Below are 17,464 nucleotides of genomic sequence, written 5' to 3'. Positions count from 1 at the left end.
AGTGTGCAAGCCATGAAAAGAGCCTTTCCCCTGCCCTCTCCTTCTGAGCATGCTGCAAAGCTGTTCCAAAGAGGCAGGCAACTAAGTGGGTCTCCCCCCAAATATGGAGCCACCACTGCTAGGTCCACTGGGAAAGCTGAAGGATGGGGGAAGGACACCTCTCTCTCTCTCTGCTGACAATTGTTTTCTGGCACCAGCTGGTGTTTGTTCTATTTTTACTACCATGCACAGATGTAAAGAGAAACAACTGGCATTCTCAGTGCAACAGTATCTTTTCCTCTGTTTCATTATCTTAGCTTTCAAATAAACAAACACAATCCAATCCAGCAAATACTGTGTTTCTGCTATATTTCTAATTCTAAACTATGTTCTAGAGACTTGGAACAAATTGCTATTTCAGAAAAGCAAATGATAAGGGCATGCAGAACTCCTTTCTAAAGAAGTACAATTTGGTAAAATCCACCTGTCATTTGCTTTATTAGAAGCTCATGCAGATCTGACAAAGGAAACAGGTGGGGAAGGCTGGAAGTTTAGTTAGGCAAAATGGTTTTCTAATGCAGCAAATCACAACCATTCTCTAGAATACAGCTATTGAACCACAGAGGTTCTGAATTTTAGTGTGTGCAGTAATGTGTGTAGCATGAATTCTTTCTACTTGCATATTTTTATGGTCTGTGAAATCATGTTTGCCTTAGGCTTTCCTGCAGTCACTTTCTAAGCATGCAGGGTAAAAGCAGCTAATAAGCAGAATTAGCTCGACACTCAGTTCAATTTAGTTTTGCGCTATGGACTAACTGCCTAGTCAGGGAAGAGGAAGTGTAACATTTTTGTTAATATGCTTACCCGAGGGCCCTGATCACCTTGATCTCCCTGCAAAGTGGAAAGATGATAGTTTTAACACAGCATGTGTGCTAACCCAGGTCTCTTAAATCATCTCATATCATAACCGCTCCAATAGCCACCAGTTATTATCAGGAGGACTTCCATTTAGTTGGTTAGTGGCAGAGATATGCTGACTCACCTTCTCGCCTTTTGGACCAGGTGGACCCTGAAAGAAACAGAAAGGAGATTCATTAATCATTTCATAATATGCTTGGTAAGCCAACCACTTGCTTACAAGCAGCAGAAGTGGTGTCCAATTTCAGTACAGACTGTGTCCCTTTGGGTTGCAGTTTGGAGTGGCTGAATGGTTTTATATCTAACAAAGATAACAAAGCAAAGGATAAAGGATACGGAGCGGCAAGCAGTTCTAGGGAAGGCCCCAGCCTCCTGTCACCCATACACAACAGACATATTGTCATTGCTGCAGCTACCTTACGCAGCTAGAAACACCCAGCCATCAGAAAACTTTCCCTCTTGCCTGATGGCATGCTCTCCCCTCTGCGTTACTGGATGGCAAATATTTAAAAGGTACCATTGGCTGAAAGGCTCTGCCCCTGTGATTCTGGAGAGGTGGAAATTACAGAACATGTTCTTCTTTGTTGCTCCTTTTATGGAGACATTTGAACCAGATACATCCTACCTCTGATTAGTAGATATCCTGGTCACACAGACTCAGCCTATGCCCAGATCTGCTCATAGACAAACTGCCTTTTGTTAGAGTGCACGTAGCTAGTTTTTGTAGCGTCCAGTAGAAGATCGGCTGGACCCAGATGGGCCAATTTTCTGCTAGCCAAATGCATTTTATGCAACTGTAATTCATTTACATTTTAGATATTATCACTTTTTTGTAATTTTAGATGTTATTATAGTTTATTTTAGTGTCTACTTTATAATCTAAATATAGACTGCATCCTGAACTGCATCCATAGATGCTAATTAAGTTGTTTTATAAATGTTTTTATACTTTGTCTTAAATTTTGTTTTATTATCTAAGATAGATTTATATGTATTCACAGAGCAATCTGCTTGTACTGGTCCATGACTGTAATAAATTGAATTGAGTTGAACTGAACTGAACTTTGGTAAAGATAAATTCCACAGCAAAGTCAGCATTTAGCTCAAAGAAAGGGAACTTTTGGCTCTCCCAATATTATTGCATTAGAACTTCAAGCAGATCCAGCCGTGATGGACATTGCTGGGAGATGCTGGGGGAGTTTCACTTAGCATTATTTTGGGAATAGACTTCCTTAACCCCTACTGTAGGTGTTACACAAGTCATACACAGATGGCATGAACATTTTAGCATTTTTAGGCTTGGTTTTACATAGCATGTCTTGGCTATTCTGAGATCAAGGTAATGATCAATTAACATAATTTAAGTTGGACAATGCAATATAATCAATCAACATAGTTTAAGTTAAACAATCCTATGTAAACAGCCAAAATGTGTAGAAATAGCTATTGTTCCTGACAAGTTCTAGAAAAACTGAACAAGGATGCAAACAGGATAGCAAGATCCCAGTGTAATAAGTACAAGAGTATTCTGTCCAGGTTTGTAGCCATGTGGTTGACTTCATTTTGGATCTTTATCCTCTATGCTCAGTAGATGTGTATATTAGGACTATATCATGTCTTGACAGTGATTCAATTCTATGAATTTGTCATGAGTTCTGACACTTTTCTACAGCACAAAGGAAATTCTAAGTAGGGCTGGCTGAAGGGCACCAGCGGTCAACAGATGAGCCTTCTTCCTCCCTTGAGGAGTTCCTTGGGGACAGACCAGAATGAGGAGAGGGGTGCAGTTTTCCTCATTGTCTGTGGCTCCTTTGTTCCACCTTCCCTCAGCAAAGTGGCAGGCAGTTCTGCAGGTCAGTTGAGGAGGAGGCTTCACCGGGGCTCTCCTGAGGGTCATGAGGGGAGGGCAAATGGCATAAGCCTATATTATATGTGGGGAAGGAAGGAGGGAGGGAGGGAGGAAGGAAGGAAGGAAGATTTCTGAAGCTCCCTGCCAGCTTCCCGCAAGCAAAGTCAATGGGGAAGCCAGCAGCAAGTCGCAAGTCGCAAGTCGCTCACACTCCCACTGCTTTCTTGCCCTTGGCCATTCTGTTTCTCTGTTTAGATAAGGAAATATCTCTGAAACAATGACCCAATGGGTCACAGGTTGTCTAGTCCTTTATATACAGGTACTGACATCACACACATCTTGATTTTTTTTACCTTCTCTGAAAATGCCACTGATTCCCATTTATAAGAAGTTAGGTTGTTATTCCCTCCAAAGTGACCAATTTAATTATGCGTAGTATGCAAAATGGCAATCCTATTGTTAGCCAGTACTGAGATTCCAACTAGTTATCTCTGTTTAAGCTGTTGTATTTTTCCAGTGCCAAAAGCAAAAGTCTAGGGATCCACTTTTGTTTTGCTTTGCCTGGGGATTTAATGCTTTTTTCAGATTGTGGGGTGCTGGCTAAATCTGGTTCTTGTGACCACAATGGATATAGAAAAAGGACACAGCAAGTTGGTCATGCCAAGCTTCATTTCATGTACTAAGATTAGCAAGAGGCTGATTGATATCAAGGTTTGAAAATGCATGCAAATTATTTTAAAAAGTCACTGCTCTATTATTACAGTTCCGGATTAAATTGTGCATCTCATACTCCTATTAAAATTTGCTTTTCATAACAAGATTTATTCAAAATGTGCTTTATGTATCATTACATAGCAAAGCCAATGGCATAGCTTGGGCAGGAAATCATCACAGCAATCTTTTCTAATTATTATGAAATCATGTTTTTATGTATATATATTTCTCTCTCTCTCTCACACACACAATAATTATGTGTGGCATATCTCCAAGTTATTTATTTATTTACACACAAGCACACCCACTTTACTGGCTTAATATTAGACTTGATTCATATGTAAAATAAGCTTCAGAAAATAAAATACCCTATTTACAAACTTGCAGCTACTTAAATAGGTGATGGAAGTATTAGCAGAATAGGAATAATTCTGAGATTTCCAAAGATATGAAATAAATTTAACATCATGGAATATCGACTCAGGGTGGGGGAGGTTACAATCAGGTGGTTGGAATGGATGGAAAGGGAGGAAAGAGGAAGAGATGCATGAAGCGAGGGGGGGGGGAAGATAAAATGAATCAGTTTATGATTTGGCTAGGCCACTTCCTACTTTACACTGAGAACATAATTTTGCATCTTTCAAGGGATTGAAAGATGTCCATAGCATAAATGAAGAGCAAATAAAAATTCAAGTTTTAAATGTAGTAGGATTTCCAGCAGTGCCCAAATGTATCATGAAAGAGCAGAATTCTCATTTTTTCTAACTCAGTGTGAGACATTAAAAAAAATAAACCTGCCAATCCTTACTCAGAGCCATTTTAATTGTCTTTAGCTAAGATTAAAAAGGCTGTAGGCCAAAACTGACTGAGATGGGATTATACAGTAGGAGCCTCAAAGTACAGTTCATACTGAATGTTGCAGATCCCGAGTAGTTAACAACAACCTATGGTGTCACCCAGTGACATTAGCTCCCTATTTCACATTACGGGATTAGGTTGGGAGAGTTGTATACAAGAGGCTACTAGACTACACAAGGAGACAGGAACCTAGATGCAATTAATTGTTAGGATTGAAAGTCTGATATGATTCTGTTCTGAGTTTCCAGTACGTAAAAAGCTCTCTGCTTTCATACCACCTCTAGATCTCCTACAGCAGTGTTTCTCAACCTTGGCAACTTTAAGATGTGTGAACTTCAACTCCCAGAATTCCCCACCCAGCATGGCTGGCTGGGCTAGGAGTTGAAGTTCACACATCTTAAAGTTGCCAAGGTTGAGAAACACTACTCTCAGGACTTCCAATATAGTTGAAAAGAGTAATATTCTTCTTGATGCAATAAACAATGCAAACAGTAACACTATTATAACTGAAAGGAAGAAATAACAGCCATTTCCCTCAGGTTCCAGTGAAGGTATTTAAGTTGCTCCCCCAAGCCAAATGGAGCTGTTTATTGCATGTACAAAACCTTATGCATAAAGCCCAACTGGTTCATATCAGTACTGTACTTTAAATAATCAAAAGTGAACTGGATAAATATATTTCACCTAGGAATGAAGACCCAGGGACTCATTTATATCAACATTTGTTCACACATACACACCCTGCACACCAGTCATACCCTACAGCATCTTATTATGGGGCTTATTTAATTACTAATATTGTACCAACATGAATAAGGTTTTAAAAGCAGTAGCGAGACCACTTTTGAGATAAAATGAACATTTTAAATAAGAGTTGGACTGCTTTGATTGCTGTTCCCCTTCATTCATTTAAAAATATACTCCCATCTGGTTGACTAGCAGAATATACAGTGTTGTATGGTCCTATTCACCCATATGCTATTTTCATGAGCCATGTTTTCATTTTACATAAAAAGAATCGATTAAATGCAAGACCCTTGGCCTCTGTCTTAAACCTTGTGGCTCCCCTCCAAAGATTCTCATCAGCAAAAATGGTTTATGCATCCATTGTTCTGCTGAACTTAGTGATCTGCTTCACAGAACAGATGGCAATTTCATTTGTGACAATACTCATTACCTAATGGTAAAAGAGAAAAGAAAATTCAGCCATGACTGACAGGTACTGACCAGCTAGCTGTACCTGTGATTCAGGAGCACCATGTATAATAGTTTTCTCTCAATTATAGCACATGGATTAAAGCCCTCTAGATGTTTCTGAGCTATTGTTCTCAGCTTCTTCAACCAGTGCTGGAAATCCCTGCTTCAATATGTGTGGGATGTAACACACAAGCAAGCCATTGTCCTTCTTGGACTGTGGTAACCGAGCTACTGGGGAAAAAAATGGGAGTTCAGTTCAGAGCCAACAGCATTTAGATTCTTCTCAGGCAACAGTAGTTACTAAAATTTCATTACTAATTCAAAGCAGACATGAATAAGAAGCAATAGTGCTTGTTACTGTATAATTCAGAATTATGACATCCATAGTTTTGTAACTTCATCCTGATGCAGCTGAGTGTCCCCCAAATCCTCTGCTGCTGATTGAGAAATACCAGGAAAATTAGAAAGCAGAGGGGAATGGCAGGGCTGCTGTAGGGAGAAAGTGGAATTAGTGGAATTCAAACCAAGGCAGCTCTTGAATAAAGAAATTTCATCTGATTTTACCTATTACCTCCCACCATATTCCCCAGGCTTTTCTTGCACGTCAGGGAGCTCTGAAAGAAGCTTTTCTAAATTGCAAACTGAACAAATAACAAATAGTGCCAAGAGACCAACTCCGAAATGAATATGTTTGCTAACAAAGAACAATAAATCTTCCCAAAAGTGTGATGTTAAGGCAGTTCAAGATAAGAACAACATGTAATTGCTCAACACCGTTAGGTAATATGAAAGTGGTTTCAGGGTCCTTCCCCTAAAGGACCATATGGAAAAAATAGTGTTTGTTCTAAATCACTATGCTGAAGTTCCCCTAGAATAGTCATTGATTATTTATTGATCTTGAGATTGCTCAAGAAAACTCTGAGGTCAATAATTCCACTCTATGTGCGAAAGCAAATATTTTTCTTGAATCCAGTGACAAAATAATTCACTTCTACATTGTGTTTAGAGTTCTATTCTGATAATTAGGGGTGACATTCTTATTCCAAGTTTAACTGTGTAATGGATTTTCATCAAAGGAAGAACATTAAGGCAGGATGAGAAAGAATCAGAAAGTGAACAGCTGAAATTTGAGAAAGGGTGGATAGAGAAAAAGGATGGATAGGTGGTCACTAATGCACCCCTCTCCAAAAGGAAGTCTATCATCAAACAAGAGACTACAGATTTGCAAAAATGTTGCATGTGATAATTTACAGTATATGTATAGAAATTGTTGTTGTAATGTAAACAGAATCATAGTACCTTTTCGTCACAGTAGGGAGGATTTGTATCCCTATTCATTTTGTCTCCTAAATGCTAACAATTAACGAACAAGCAAAACCTCTGCTCTTCCAGCTTATGACGACCCTCTCTCTTGAAACAAGACATGGATGGGGCAGGTGGGTGTAAATCGGCCGTGTTTCAGGACCACACAGTCATACTATTATTCCATTCCGTTCTACCAATTTTTTTAAAAAGTGAGAAAACCCACAGTTGTTACTGTATGGATTTCAGACATATTTCTGCAAAAATGTAGTTTTATGCATATCTTATATGGCTAATCCCAAAGTACACCACAAAGGTGGTGGCGCCAGGCCTTTCCTGGTGGCAGCAACATTTGGCAGCTGTGGGCTGGTTAATTTTCAAAAAAACACCAGCAGGCCATATGTTGTGTAGGCCTGCACTGTACAGATGTCTTGATACATGATTTATTAAATATTAGCTTGCCCTACCTCACCCCACCTCCAGTTGGCAACTTAGTGTACATTTCCCAAATGTACACTAATTGTTGCGCAATATTTCTGAACATCAATTTGTTTATCAGAACTAAAAATGAAGCAACATTTCGTTGCTCTTTTCGATAAAAGGCTATTTCTCTTTCAGAAATCTACACAATGGATCTTTTCATTGCTGCTATTTGTTGCATTACTGGAGTCCATTCTGGCACAATTCAACATTTTGATAAAGAAATAAAAGACTCCAGATGGATGTCTTCTGCATCCCTACTGGAAAAATAGCTGTTTTAAGACTGTAGTAATGATCATGATGGCAAAGGTGGGGAGATGACAAAACCTGGATTTGTTTCAATTTAACTGAGTAAATATCATTATTTCCTCATGTTATTAATCATTTTCTCTGTTCTATCATATTAAACATTATAATTCAGCAGGGAATGTTCTAGTAGCTCTGAGGGTTGCATCCAAGACTTTTGTGAGTCACAAACAGCACTAGGCTCCTAATTTAATTTACTGCCTAGAAGGCTCAATCGCTTTTTTTTAATGCATTTTATTTATAAAGAAATTTCAGCTTCTTTCTGTTTTATTTACGTATGTAGTAGGCAAGAGAAGGAAGAGAGTTCTCATAACATCCCAGGAAATGATGAAGAAAATATTCAGGCTGAACTGAAGATCTATTGTGGGTTGATTAGTTAGTGATGGGGCATTTTGGTGGTTGTACCAGCAACTCCCACTCAAGACAGTCCAGACCCACATCCTTACAGCAACCTAGTGGTAGCTGGAAAAGATCTTCTTTTTGGAAATGCCTCAAGTATGTGGCTGTTTTTAATATTTTAAATGTCTTTGCTGCTATGCTGGGTTTCAGCTGCTGTTTTACAGCAATTTTTTAAACATGGCTAATATTTAATTGTGGAGAGCCACCTAGGACTTCATGAGTAATCTATGAGACAGAAATTTATAAAATAAACACAGAGGGGAGGTCTGAAACTTAAATGTCAATTTGCATATATGTCTCATAATGTAAAATTCCGATTTCTCAGGAAGCAAAAAGACAATGATAGAAAAATACAAGGCCAAAATATTTTCTCACTTCAATAATACCAAAGAAAAAAGAGTACCAATTCCACCCAAAAACTCCAGAGAAAACACCCAGGCATCAGAAACACATAGTGCAGCAAGTACACACACATACACTCATTAAAAAGCAAACAAAGACACACCCAACCTGCAGGAAAAACATATTCACACTGAAGTTGAATGGGCTTCAAAATGGGAAAATCAGAATTTGTTACCATTTCTTTTAGGTAAATTATACTGAGTCCCACATGGAGCCAAGAGACGTTATTGGAAGTAAATATGGTATTGGAAGGTGAACTGAATATATGTTGTTGTTTTTTAAAAGAAATGAAATAAAATAGAAGAACCTTTAAAAATTTTGGAAAGGCAGCAAATAATTTTGGGGTTGCCATGAAATATTATCATGGATGAAATGTGCTACTGAGTAGCTGGGTATCAAGACTGTGGACATGAGTTCTATAAGTTAATGCCTTGTGAAGTGCCTGGCAGGGCCAGCTATGAGAGAGATGAGGTGACCTACCCATTAGGTTAGCTCACTGCTAACATACAAACTTTTAGCTCACTTAAACCTAAAAAGGGCACCTATTTGTCTTTGTCAGATACTACAAACTATGCTGATATGATAGGAGGGAGACATGCAATTGATTTGAGCATAGTATTACTGTTAATATATACTAACAATATACACTCACTAGAAATGACTACATTGAAATTCAGGAAGCCAAACCATAAATCAACCAGCCGCAAAGCTGCAGGGTAGGAAACGAGATGAGAGAGAATGAGCCTCCCACATCCAGGCAGCCAGAAAAGAATCGCTGTCTGTCTTAGAAGTCATAACAGAAGAACTAGAGACGATGCTGAACTGTATCAGTTCTTCTGTCCCACCTTTCCACAAGAGACCAGTGTTTATTACAATGTCAAATTCTACTAAGCTTAGGAAGTGAGTTACAGCTATAAACAGATTCATAACTTCACACCTTTCATTTTGCACTGAAGATTAAAGGGACATGAAGCAATGGAAGAAGGGAGAGGGTGAGAAAAAAAAGATGCTAAATCTCTCAGTCGAGCTTCTTTTGCAGAAGGTCAGAGCCATGGAAAAATTTGCCCCCCCCCCCCCCTTTTAAAGGAAGCCCTGTGATGATATCTTTATTGCCGAAGGTTTTTTTTTTCAATAAGCACAAATGTGTCTAAAGCAGGCTGTTGGATATGGAGAATTAGATGACAATCACAAGATTCAGCCATATGGAAACAATTAAGTTAGTCCAAGTCTGAAGCAAAAAAAACGGTGAGGGGGAGGAAGTCTAAAAAGAAAGCTGATCAAATCAAATGGAATTTTAGGATTATAAGATTGCAAAATGCTGGCATTCTTTCAGAGCACAATGCAACGTTAAGCATAACAAAATAGTCCCTTATGCCAATCAAAGCAGTAACATTATTTTCTCTGAAAGGATGTTATGGATCTGACCATACCATTTCCATTTTGTTCATTGTCATATGCTTCCATTTACTTATTTCAGGTAAGCTTAAGGTCACATTGGAAGTCTTCATTATATTTGCTTAAATTGGAAAGGTGGATCTTGCATCGACAGATGCTCAGGGCTTGGCGACTTGCTCAAGATCACAAATCTATTTCAACGGCACAAGGATATGACTAGTAATTTTCCTACTATGGTACCTGGATACGTGTATTCCCACCATTGTATCCAATTATAAGCGCTCCCATTTTCGGAACTGATGACTGGCATACCTTCCCTTCTGATGCTGTAATACATTGCAATCATACATAAGATAACAATCATCCAACTATTAAAGGGGGATATCCAGTGTTAAATACTTCTCTTGGATTCAAATTCACAAGCATGTTCCAGTAAAGTATAGAATGGCTAATATATTTAGAAGACTAAGTCTTCTCTGTGTCACTTCCTGATGAAGCAAGAAGCTCTTTCCTTGTACCTTCCACCTGTGCAGTAGTGAAGTTAAAAAAAGCTCAACGAAGTGGATGGCATCTCAAGGACTTCCCTGCAGAGGAAGCAGAGAAGCACTTTCTACACAAAAAGCCTGCAGTGTTATGCTTGAGAATGGGACTGCCCAGTGTTTTAGGTCTGAAGGTAAAAAGAAGCTCCAGAGAACATGGGGGTGCTCACTTTACACCTGCCTGCAACTCCCTAAGCATTTTGGCCTAGGATTGCACAGCCACCCACCTCCACTGTAGAATGACCCCAACAAAAGGCACTTTTAGTTAAGGAGCTGCAGCCATGTGTTAATTATATCCCTTGGTACACCTTTTGGCCTTGGAATACAAAGCACTGCATAGCCCTATGTGAAAGGCATTACGAAGTCTTTTATTTTGTCCTGAGTTTTCAAGGGTGTGGATGAGCTAACAAAGAACCCCTCTTAAGTTCCTCTAAAGAGCAGGAGTGTGCAATTGCTGATGGCTAAAGAGGGTCACAGGGTTTTGTGCTGCAGGGTGAGGATCAAACAGCAAAAATACAGCATCTGTTTAACCGACTATGAGATGATTCAGATATTTGAAATATAAGGGAGAAACTTTTTCATCAGGTATGCTCTAGTCCCTCTTCATATATAGCACTAGGATGGGGTATTCTAAGCCTTTTTTAAAAAAATTGTCATTTGTGAGCATCGTCAGACACAATCTATGTTAGAGTTACATTTAAAAAACCTGAAATTCTTTTAATTGTATTTCATTATACAGTTTAAACCATACATTAACTCTTCTTGCATCTTGTTGGTTAAAAGCCATCATCAAAACAAAATATAACATAACATTACTATACCAAAAGAAAAAAAAAACCTTATCAATGAAAGGATAAAAAAAAAAAACAGGACTTGGGAAATAATAATCTACAATTTATTTGAACAAACAGCAAATTAGCCCGACATCAGAAGGAACCAAGATATGGAACCTCGGTGAAATAGAGTTAGCAAGTTCACAATGAAGTTTTCATCAATAACTTAAAGAAATGCTGGGAACACTTGTGGTATAACAATGGGGATAACAGAAAAATAGCGTTATCAAATTTGACTTGACTGGAGTAACTTCATGATGGAAAGTGAATGAGAGAAATCACAAGGGCGATGAAGATTATAATGAAAATTAAATATGGTTTTGATTTTAAAGAATACAAAATTGGATATAAAAGATCCTCCAAATTTTGGGGTACACACAAGGCTAGGCAGAGTGATTAAAGACACACTGTGTAATTAGAAGTCCACCAGCTATCACATTTTAGAAAGGAAAAATGCCTGGCTAACGTTCTAGGAATAATGACATTGGTAGAGCCTAAGTTAAAACTGATTGTGGGAGTATGCAACACTTTTCAACACAACACTAGAACATATAATAACAATACAAAATGATAAACATAAGAGACTTCAAAGATAATCCTCAGCTAGATTGACAAATGTAGGTTGACACATTTTGGAATCCCACAAACTGGATAGAACAACTATTTATCAGGCAGAGAAACAGAATATATTGTAGTTAAATGCAAAAATGGAGTTTTGATATAGAATACATATCCAGAAAATTGAATAAATTTTCAAAAGGAGAAGGGATGTACATCTTGGAGATAATTTAGCTCCTTTCCAAAAGAGATTTAATTAGGAGATATTGCTGAACCCCAGCTGCATGGCTTCATATACTTTTGACACACGAAAACACAAAGCCAAGGTGTGGTTTAAGCTCTAAATGGCTTAAAACAGTTTAAACTAAAAGAAAATCCTCCAAAAACCAGGAAAAGAACCTCTTAAATTTAGGTTCTACCTACATACAGTATATGGTCCTATATGAGGGGCAGGAGTTGCATTATTTGTCCACCTTCCATAGCACAGACCCCAGTCATCAAAAGTTGCAGCCCTACCTCATCAGAGCTCCATCCAATGGGATAATTGATAGTGATTAAAATATGATTATCCTCTGTTTGCTATTGGTATTTCTCTGTACATGTTTTCCACTAATTTCAGCATCATTTATTTGTGGAATGCAAGTATACATCTGTAGTTTTTTTTTTTCTAAATGTCTTATTCCCAAGATAAAGCTTACTTTATCATTTTCTGTTTACAGTACCATTTCTTTTAAAAAAATCTACCTTTTTTCTTGATTAGCTTGGTGAGGCATCTTAGCCAATATCAAATAACACTACAAAGCTCGTTTCTCTGGCCAATGACATTATTTAAAATAAAGGCAATTGAAAGTAAAGACAATGTTTCCTGAATACATCTTATGAATGATATAAGAAGATAGTGTAGATGCTTGTCTTGGGAAAATAAGCCAATTTAAAGCAAGTGAATAGACAAAAACATTTTTCAATGTAGAAAACATTCACAAGAAAAGCAGTTTGTTTTTTTTAAAAAAACTCTACACTACACTCAAATTTAGCTTATTGCCATATTTGCACTGCTTAACTACAGCCATTTATAGTGTTGTGGCAGTCTTCTGCGAAATATCCATCACATCAAAAAAAGTGCTTTTTGAACAGTCTTCTGATGAGACTTGCTGGAGCAATCAATCTGTTGCCAAAATGATTATAGAAACTTCAGGGCCCACCATCCAGGCAAATTCAACCTTGGCACACTGCCAATGACACAAAAGTATATAGAATTTTCTCCAGACTTCTTAAAGAGAGTCAGTGGAACTACCAGAACAGGGCTACTTCTGTTGGTGTCCAGATTGCCTGGGTAGTTTTTGCCTGCAATTATCATTTAGACCTTATTCTGTCTTCACAGCAGAGTCAATAGCATTAACATGTATTTATTATTCTTATTTTGTACCCAGAAACTAACAAAATATCAATGCCTTCCTGCAGACTCAATAAAAGCAAAATCATGTATGCCACAAAAAATCTTCTGTAGTCCATGTCTAGTTATGAATTCACCACATGAATTCATCTTATATAGTTATTAGGGTTTTGTCTTGTTTTGTTTCTGAGGCAGTTCAAGCAATTTGTCCCTGTTTTTAAGTTTTTTTTGTTTTTTGTTTACTTTCTAGTGTATCCTAAGAGGCTTGAGATTTTCAGTTACTTAATATGAATTTCAGCATTGTGGTTTGTCATCTCTATATTAAAATAGGAAGTATTTTATTCTCATCTACACCAAACTGGGTAATTTTCCTTTGTGCAGTTTCCTATTTCAGAGCAGATTTTGTTCCATTTATAATTTTTTTATCACTCTGCTATAGTTTACATTTTTAAGGCTTTTTTTTTAAAATAGATTTTTTCCCCTTGTTTTATCTACAAATGCCATTATAAAAGCTGATTGTAAAGGAGGTGATGGATTGTATCCCTAAAGTCATAAATTGTTTGCAAGGCAAAAGTAGAAGTAAACTATTGATACAAAGCTACAGTTGTGTAAAATATTTCCCCAAAGACACAAAAATTACTGAGGTGGTGATATAAAACATGGCCAAGCATATGATCACTCTCTCCAAAGTCTAGGTTATGTTTTATTTTCCTTGGAAACATTTTATAAAGGATAATGGACTGTAGTTGGCAAAATATCGCCCACAGAATTTTGAAGGGGGAAAGATGCAGAATTTAGGAGAACATGTCATATGTTTTTAAATTATCCCTGAGGATCCAATATCCTTTCTCCCTTTCTCATCTTGTAAATTAGAAGGTAAGATTATCACCTTCTTGTGTTGCAGTCTCAAATACAGTATAAATGAATTACAAATCATTTACAAATGCTGGCTACAATTCAATTCAATCACGTAAACACTTCTAAATTCTGTTAATTTCAGCTAGATAGATAAGTATGCACTTAGATATTCCTCCATGGAGACCAAAGGCACTGCAAAATACTTAACGTGGATTGCATAATCTGTTATGTATAGTGAATGAGTAAAACTTGGAGGGGGGGGCTTTTAAAACTTTCAACAAAGCAATTTAGGATCTGATTTTCAGGGTGGCCTTGGTATTAGGCTTTCTTGTGTTCTGCTGATGGGGATCCCCTTCTCGATACACTGGTTATCTCCCCTTTACCCTTCCCAATACACTGGTTATCTCCCCTTCACCAATAAAGGGGTTTATTGGTGTTTATTGCTAGATGGAACAGAAGAAGTCTAGCATCCTGTTTCAAGCTACAAATGAGAGCAGGTGAACATAAACAGTAACTGGAGGCTTAGAGTTCATCGTCTTACCCATAAATCAGTACAACACAGCAGTACAGAGATAACACTCACACTATAGATTGTAAATCAGGTAGTAATACGTAAACAGTTGAAAGTCTCAGAAGAGAGCTTGTGACCTTTCTGAAAGCTTTCAAGTAGGAATCTCAGCAAGACAGTTTGTGGCATCAGCCAAGAAAATAAAACCTGAACCAAGAATTATTGGGCCAAAAAAATTCAGCTGGTGGAATTCACAGGAATCAATCCAACAGTCTACAGAATAGAAAACCAGGGAAAGCTTGGTATCAATGCAGGTCAGAAACCAAGAAACTATTTCCAACAAAGATGAAAGCCTGAGAGATGTTCCTATCTACCAAGAGCTCTCAGATTTGACTGATTAATGGAGCTGAACCCCTTCCCTTAATCATACCATTCTCTGCTGCTCAGCTGTTTTTAACTGACATCTGTTTTAGGGCTAGGCACACAGTGAAGGTTGGACTCAATCTGTCCTGTATTACAGTCAACAGCCAGCCACCTGTGCCAAATCAGGAACTGCTTTAAATGTCTGACTGCTTCTTGGCTACCCAGTTAAAGGCTACCAATCCAATAGGTTCTTTTTTCCCCTATTCCAGTCCAAGGAGTCTTAACAGCTAGTGATGTTATTGTGGACATCATAGTAGCAGCTGTCAGGCACTCAATGGATAATTCTCCCAAAGAGGTCCAGGATAAGAGTTGTATTGAGAGCCAAAGTTTCTCAGAGCAGTGATGTCAGTTGTGTTAAGCTTCATGAAAGAAAAGCTCAAGGTTAAAAATTTGTTAAGCCAGAGGGAAAAGCAGGAAAAATAAGCACTGCATTTAAACTGTAGTGGGTGTGAAAAGGGACTACGTTGTCTTGATTGTCACAGGGCAATCAACCGTTAATAGCAGTGTTATTCCAATATGCAGCAAGAATTCTTACCTAGACTTGCTGTATTAAGTATCTGGGAAGTTTCTGCAGAATTTGAATCACAAAGCCTAACTCCCAGAATAGTGGCATTAGCATCTCTTTTAAAATGTTTTCTTCCTTACCTGAGAGGCCCTTCACTTCTCTGCTTTACCAGCCATCACTGACTTCCCTTCCCTTTCCTTAACTGCCTGCCAGTTAAGAGCATAAGGAATTTCATAACATTGAAATTCCATATCAGATACAGTACTCAAATTCTCTACACAGATTATGCTCCAAGATGTTAAGTCTAGTCACTTAAAGCTGCATGAACCTGTGATCATTGCTACCTATGGTGAATGTTGGCTCATGTGATGCTCTTTCATTTGTTCCTGTTGCTGAAATCATGAATATTCCCAAGATTAATTTAATAACTTAGTCTGTGAGAAAGAATGATGTTGCTGCTGAAAAACTAACATCAACAAACACTGAAAGGTTAGCATATGAGTGTTCCTAGGTTGGATCTGGGAAAGCAATCATCTCCCAGTGATATAAAGCCTTGAATCTTGTGGCTATACTGCTAGAAAATCCACTAGATTCCTTTCCATTGTGTGTGCTATTCTGAAGTTAATAAGCAAATATGAGATGCTGTTGAACCTTCAAAATTTTTATTAACTGGATCCACTTTGAAGTGAGCTCTGACACCATCATGAGTGAACGGAGTTGATCTCAAAAAACACAGAGTAGGCCTGTGAGATAAAAAAAAAACAATCATATAGAGAAAAACAAGTTCTTCAGCTCTTTCCACAACTGCCAGGCTACAGCAATCTGGCATCTCTATGTTAGGTGCTTGACTAGTTACCTGGTAGGAGCAAGATATAGATAGGAATGAGTAATGGCAAGGAGATGCAAAAGACTGTTTTGTTTTTAAGTGTTTATTAAGAGTGGCTGCATTAATACAACAATATACAGGTAGTCCTTGCTTAACAACCACAATAGGGACCAGAAAATTTGTTGTTAAGTGGGCTGGTCATTAAACGAAGCATCACGTGACCATAACCAATTCAACAACTTTTTTTGCAGTGGTCATTAAGCAAATAATGTGGTTGCCCATTGATTTTGCTTGCTGGAAGCCAGCAGGGAAGGTCACAAATGGTGATCATGTGACCCTGGGATGCTGCAGCCATCATAAGTATGAGCTGGTTGCCAAGCACCCAGATTACAATCACATGACCGCAGGGGTGCTGCGACAGTCGTAAGTGGGAGGACCAGTCATAAGTACTTTTTTCAGTGCTGTTGTAACTTCGGATGGTCACTAAATGAATTGTCGTTAAGTGAGTACTACCTGTATGCTGTCATCTAAGTCAGCTTTTCCAACCAGATGCCCTCCAGATGAGTCAACACCCAGAATTCCCAATATGTCTGAAAAGAAATTGGAAATGGTTGATTTAGCTTCTCTTCTATTCTGCATGTTCAGTCTAACTTTCTATCCCAGATTGACAATCCCTCATATGAGCATTTACTTTGCAGAGAAATAATACTGTAATTCATAGTATTACTTGAAGTATATTAATATACTTACCTGCACAACAAAGGGTGTTGCTATAGAAAACTGTCTTCAGATCCTGTTGCTTTTGTCATGTATCCTACTTCTGCTCCACAAGGAGAAAGAACCATGAGTGATAGCAATAGCAACAGGGAGAAAGGAGAGCTCAGTGATTCTGTTGCTTCCCATTGCCTTCATCAGTGTATGGTGCACACTAACGCTGAGATTTGTTATTTAAGAGAAGCCTTTCTGCAAACTGTATTCTGCATGGAAACATAGGTTAACTTGTTTGGTAAGGGAAGGTCCTTTAATTAGTATACATTGACCCCTTAATTGTAAGGTTGCAGTGGTGGTGATCTGGAGTCAGTGCAATTATGAGCATCCAAATACTTATCTTTTTTATTTAAGTTATAGAGAGCAGGATAAAGAGGTGTGTCACATATTGAAACAAGAGTCTTCCTGCCTGTAAATGTACTGTATATGTCTTGCCTGCCTATAGGGAGGGTTT

At 38.0% G+C, this 17,464-nt stretch overlaps 1 protein-coding gene across 1 annotated transcript in view; it reads right to left on the bottom strand.

Annotated features, from left to right (window-relative positions):
* COL25A1 (collagen type XXV alpha 1 chain) overlaps positions 1-17,464 on the bottom strand; it is a 285,548-nt gene that overhangs the window by 95,657 nt on the left and 172,427 nt on the right. The window contains exons 6-7 of the mRNA XM_088132984.1: positions 1,022-1,048; positions 844-870 (exon numbers count right to left, since the gene is read on the bottom strand). Coding sequence (XP_087989110.1) covers positions 844-870; positions 1,022-1,048 — 54 coding nt within the window. The remainder of the gene's footprint in view (positions 1-843; positions 871-1,021; positions 1,049-17,464) is intronic.

Source organism: Python bivittatus, unplaced genomic scaffold (assembly GCF_059951505.1).
Source record: "Python bivittatus isolate LINGU-HERP-01145 unplaced genomic scaffold, Pbiv_v1 ctg000070_np1212, whole genome shotgun sequence".
NCBI classification, from domain to species: Eukaryota; Metazoa; Chordata; class Lepidosauria; order Squamata; family Pythonidae; genus Python; species Python bivittatus.
This window is presented reverse-complemented; position numbering and strand designations above follow the sequence as displayed.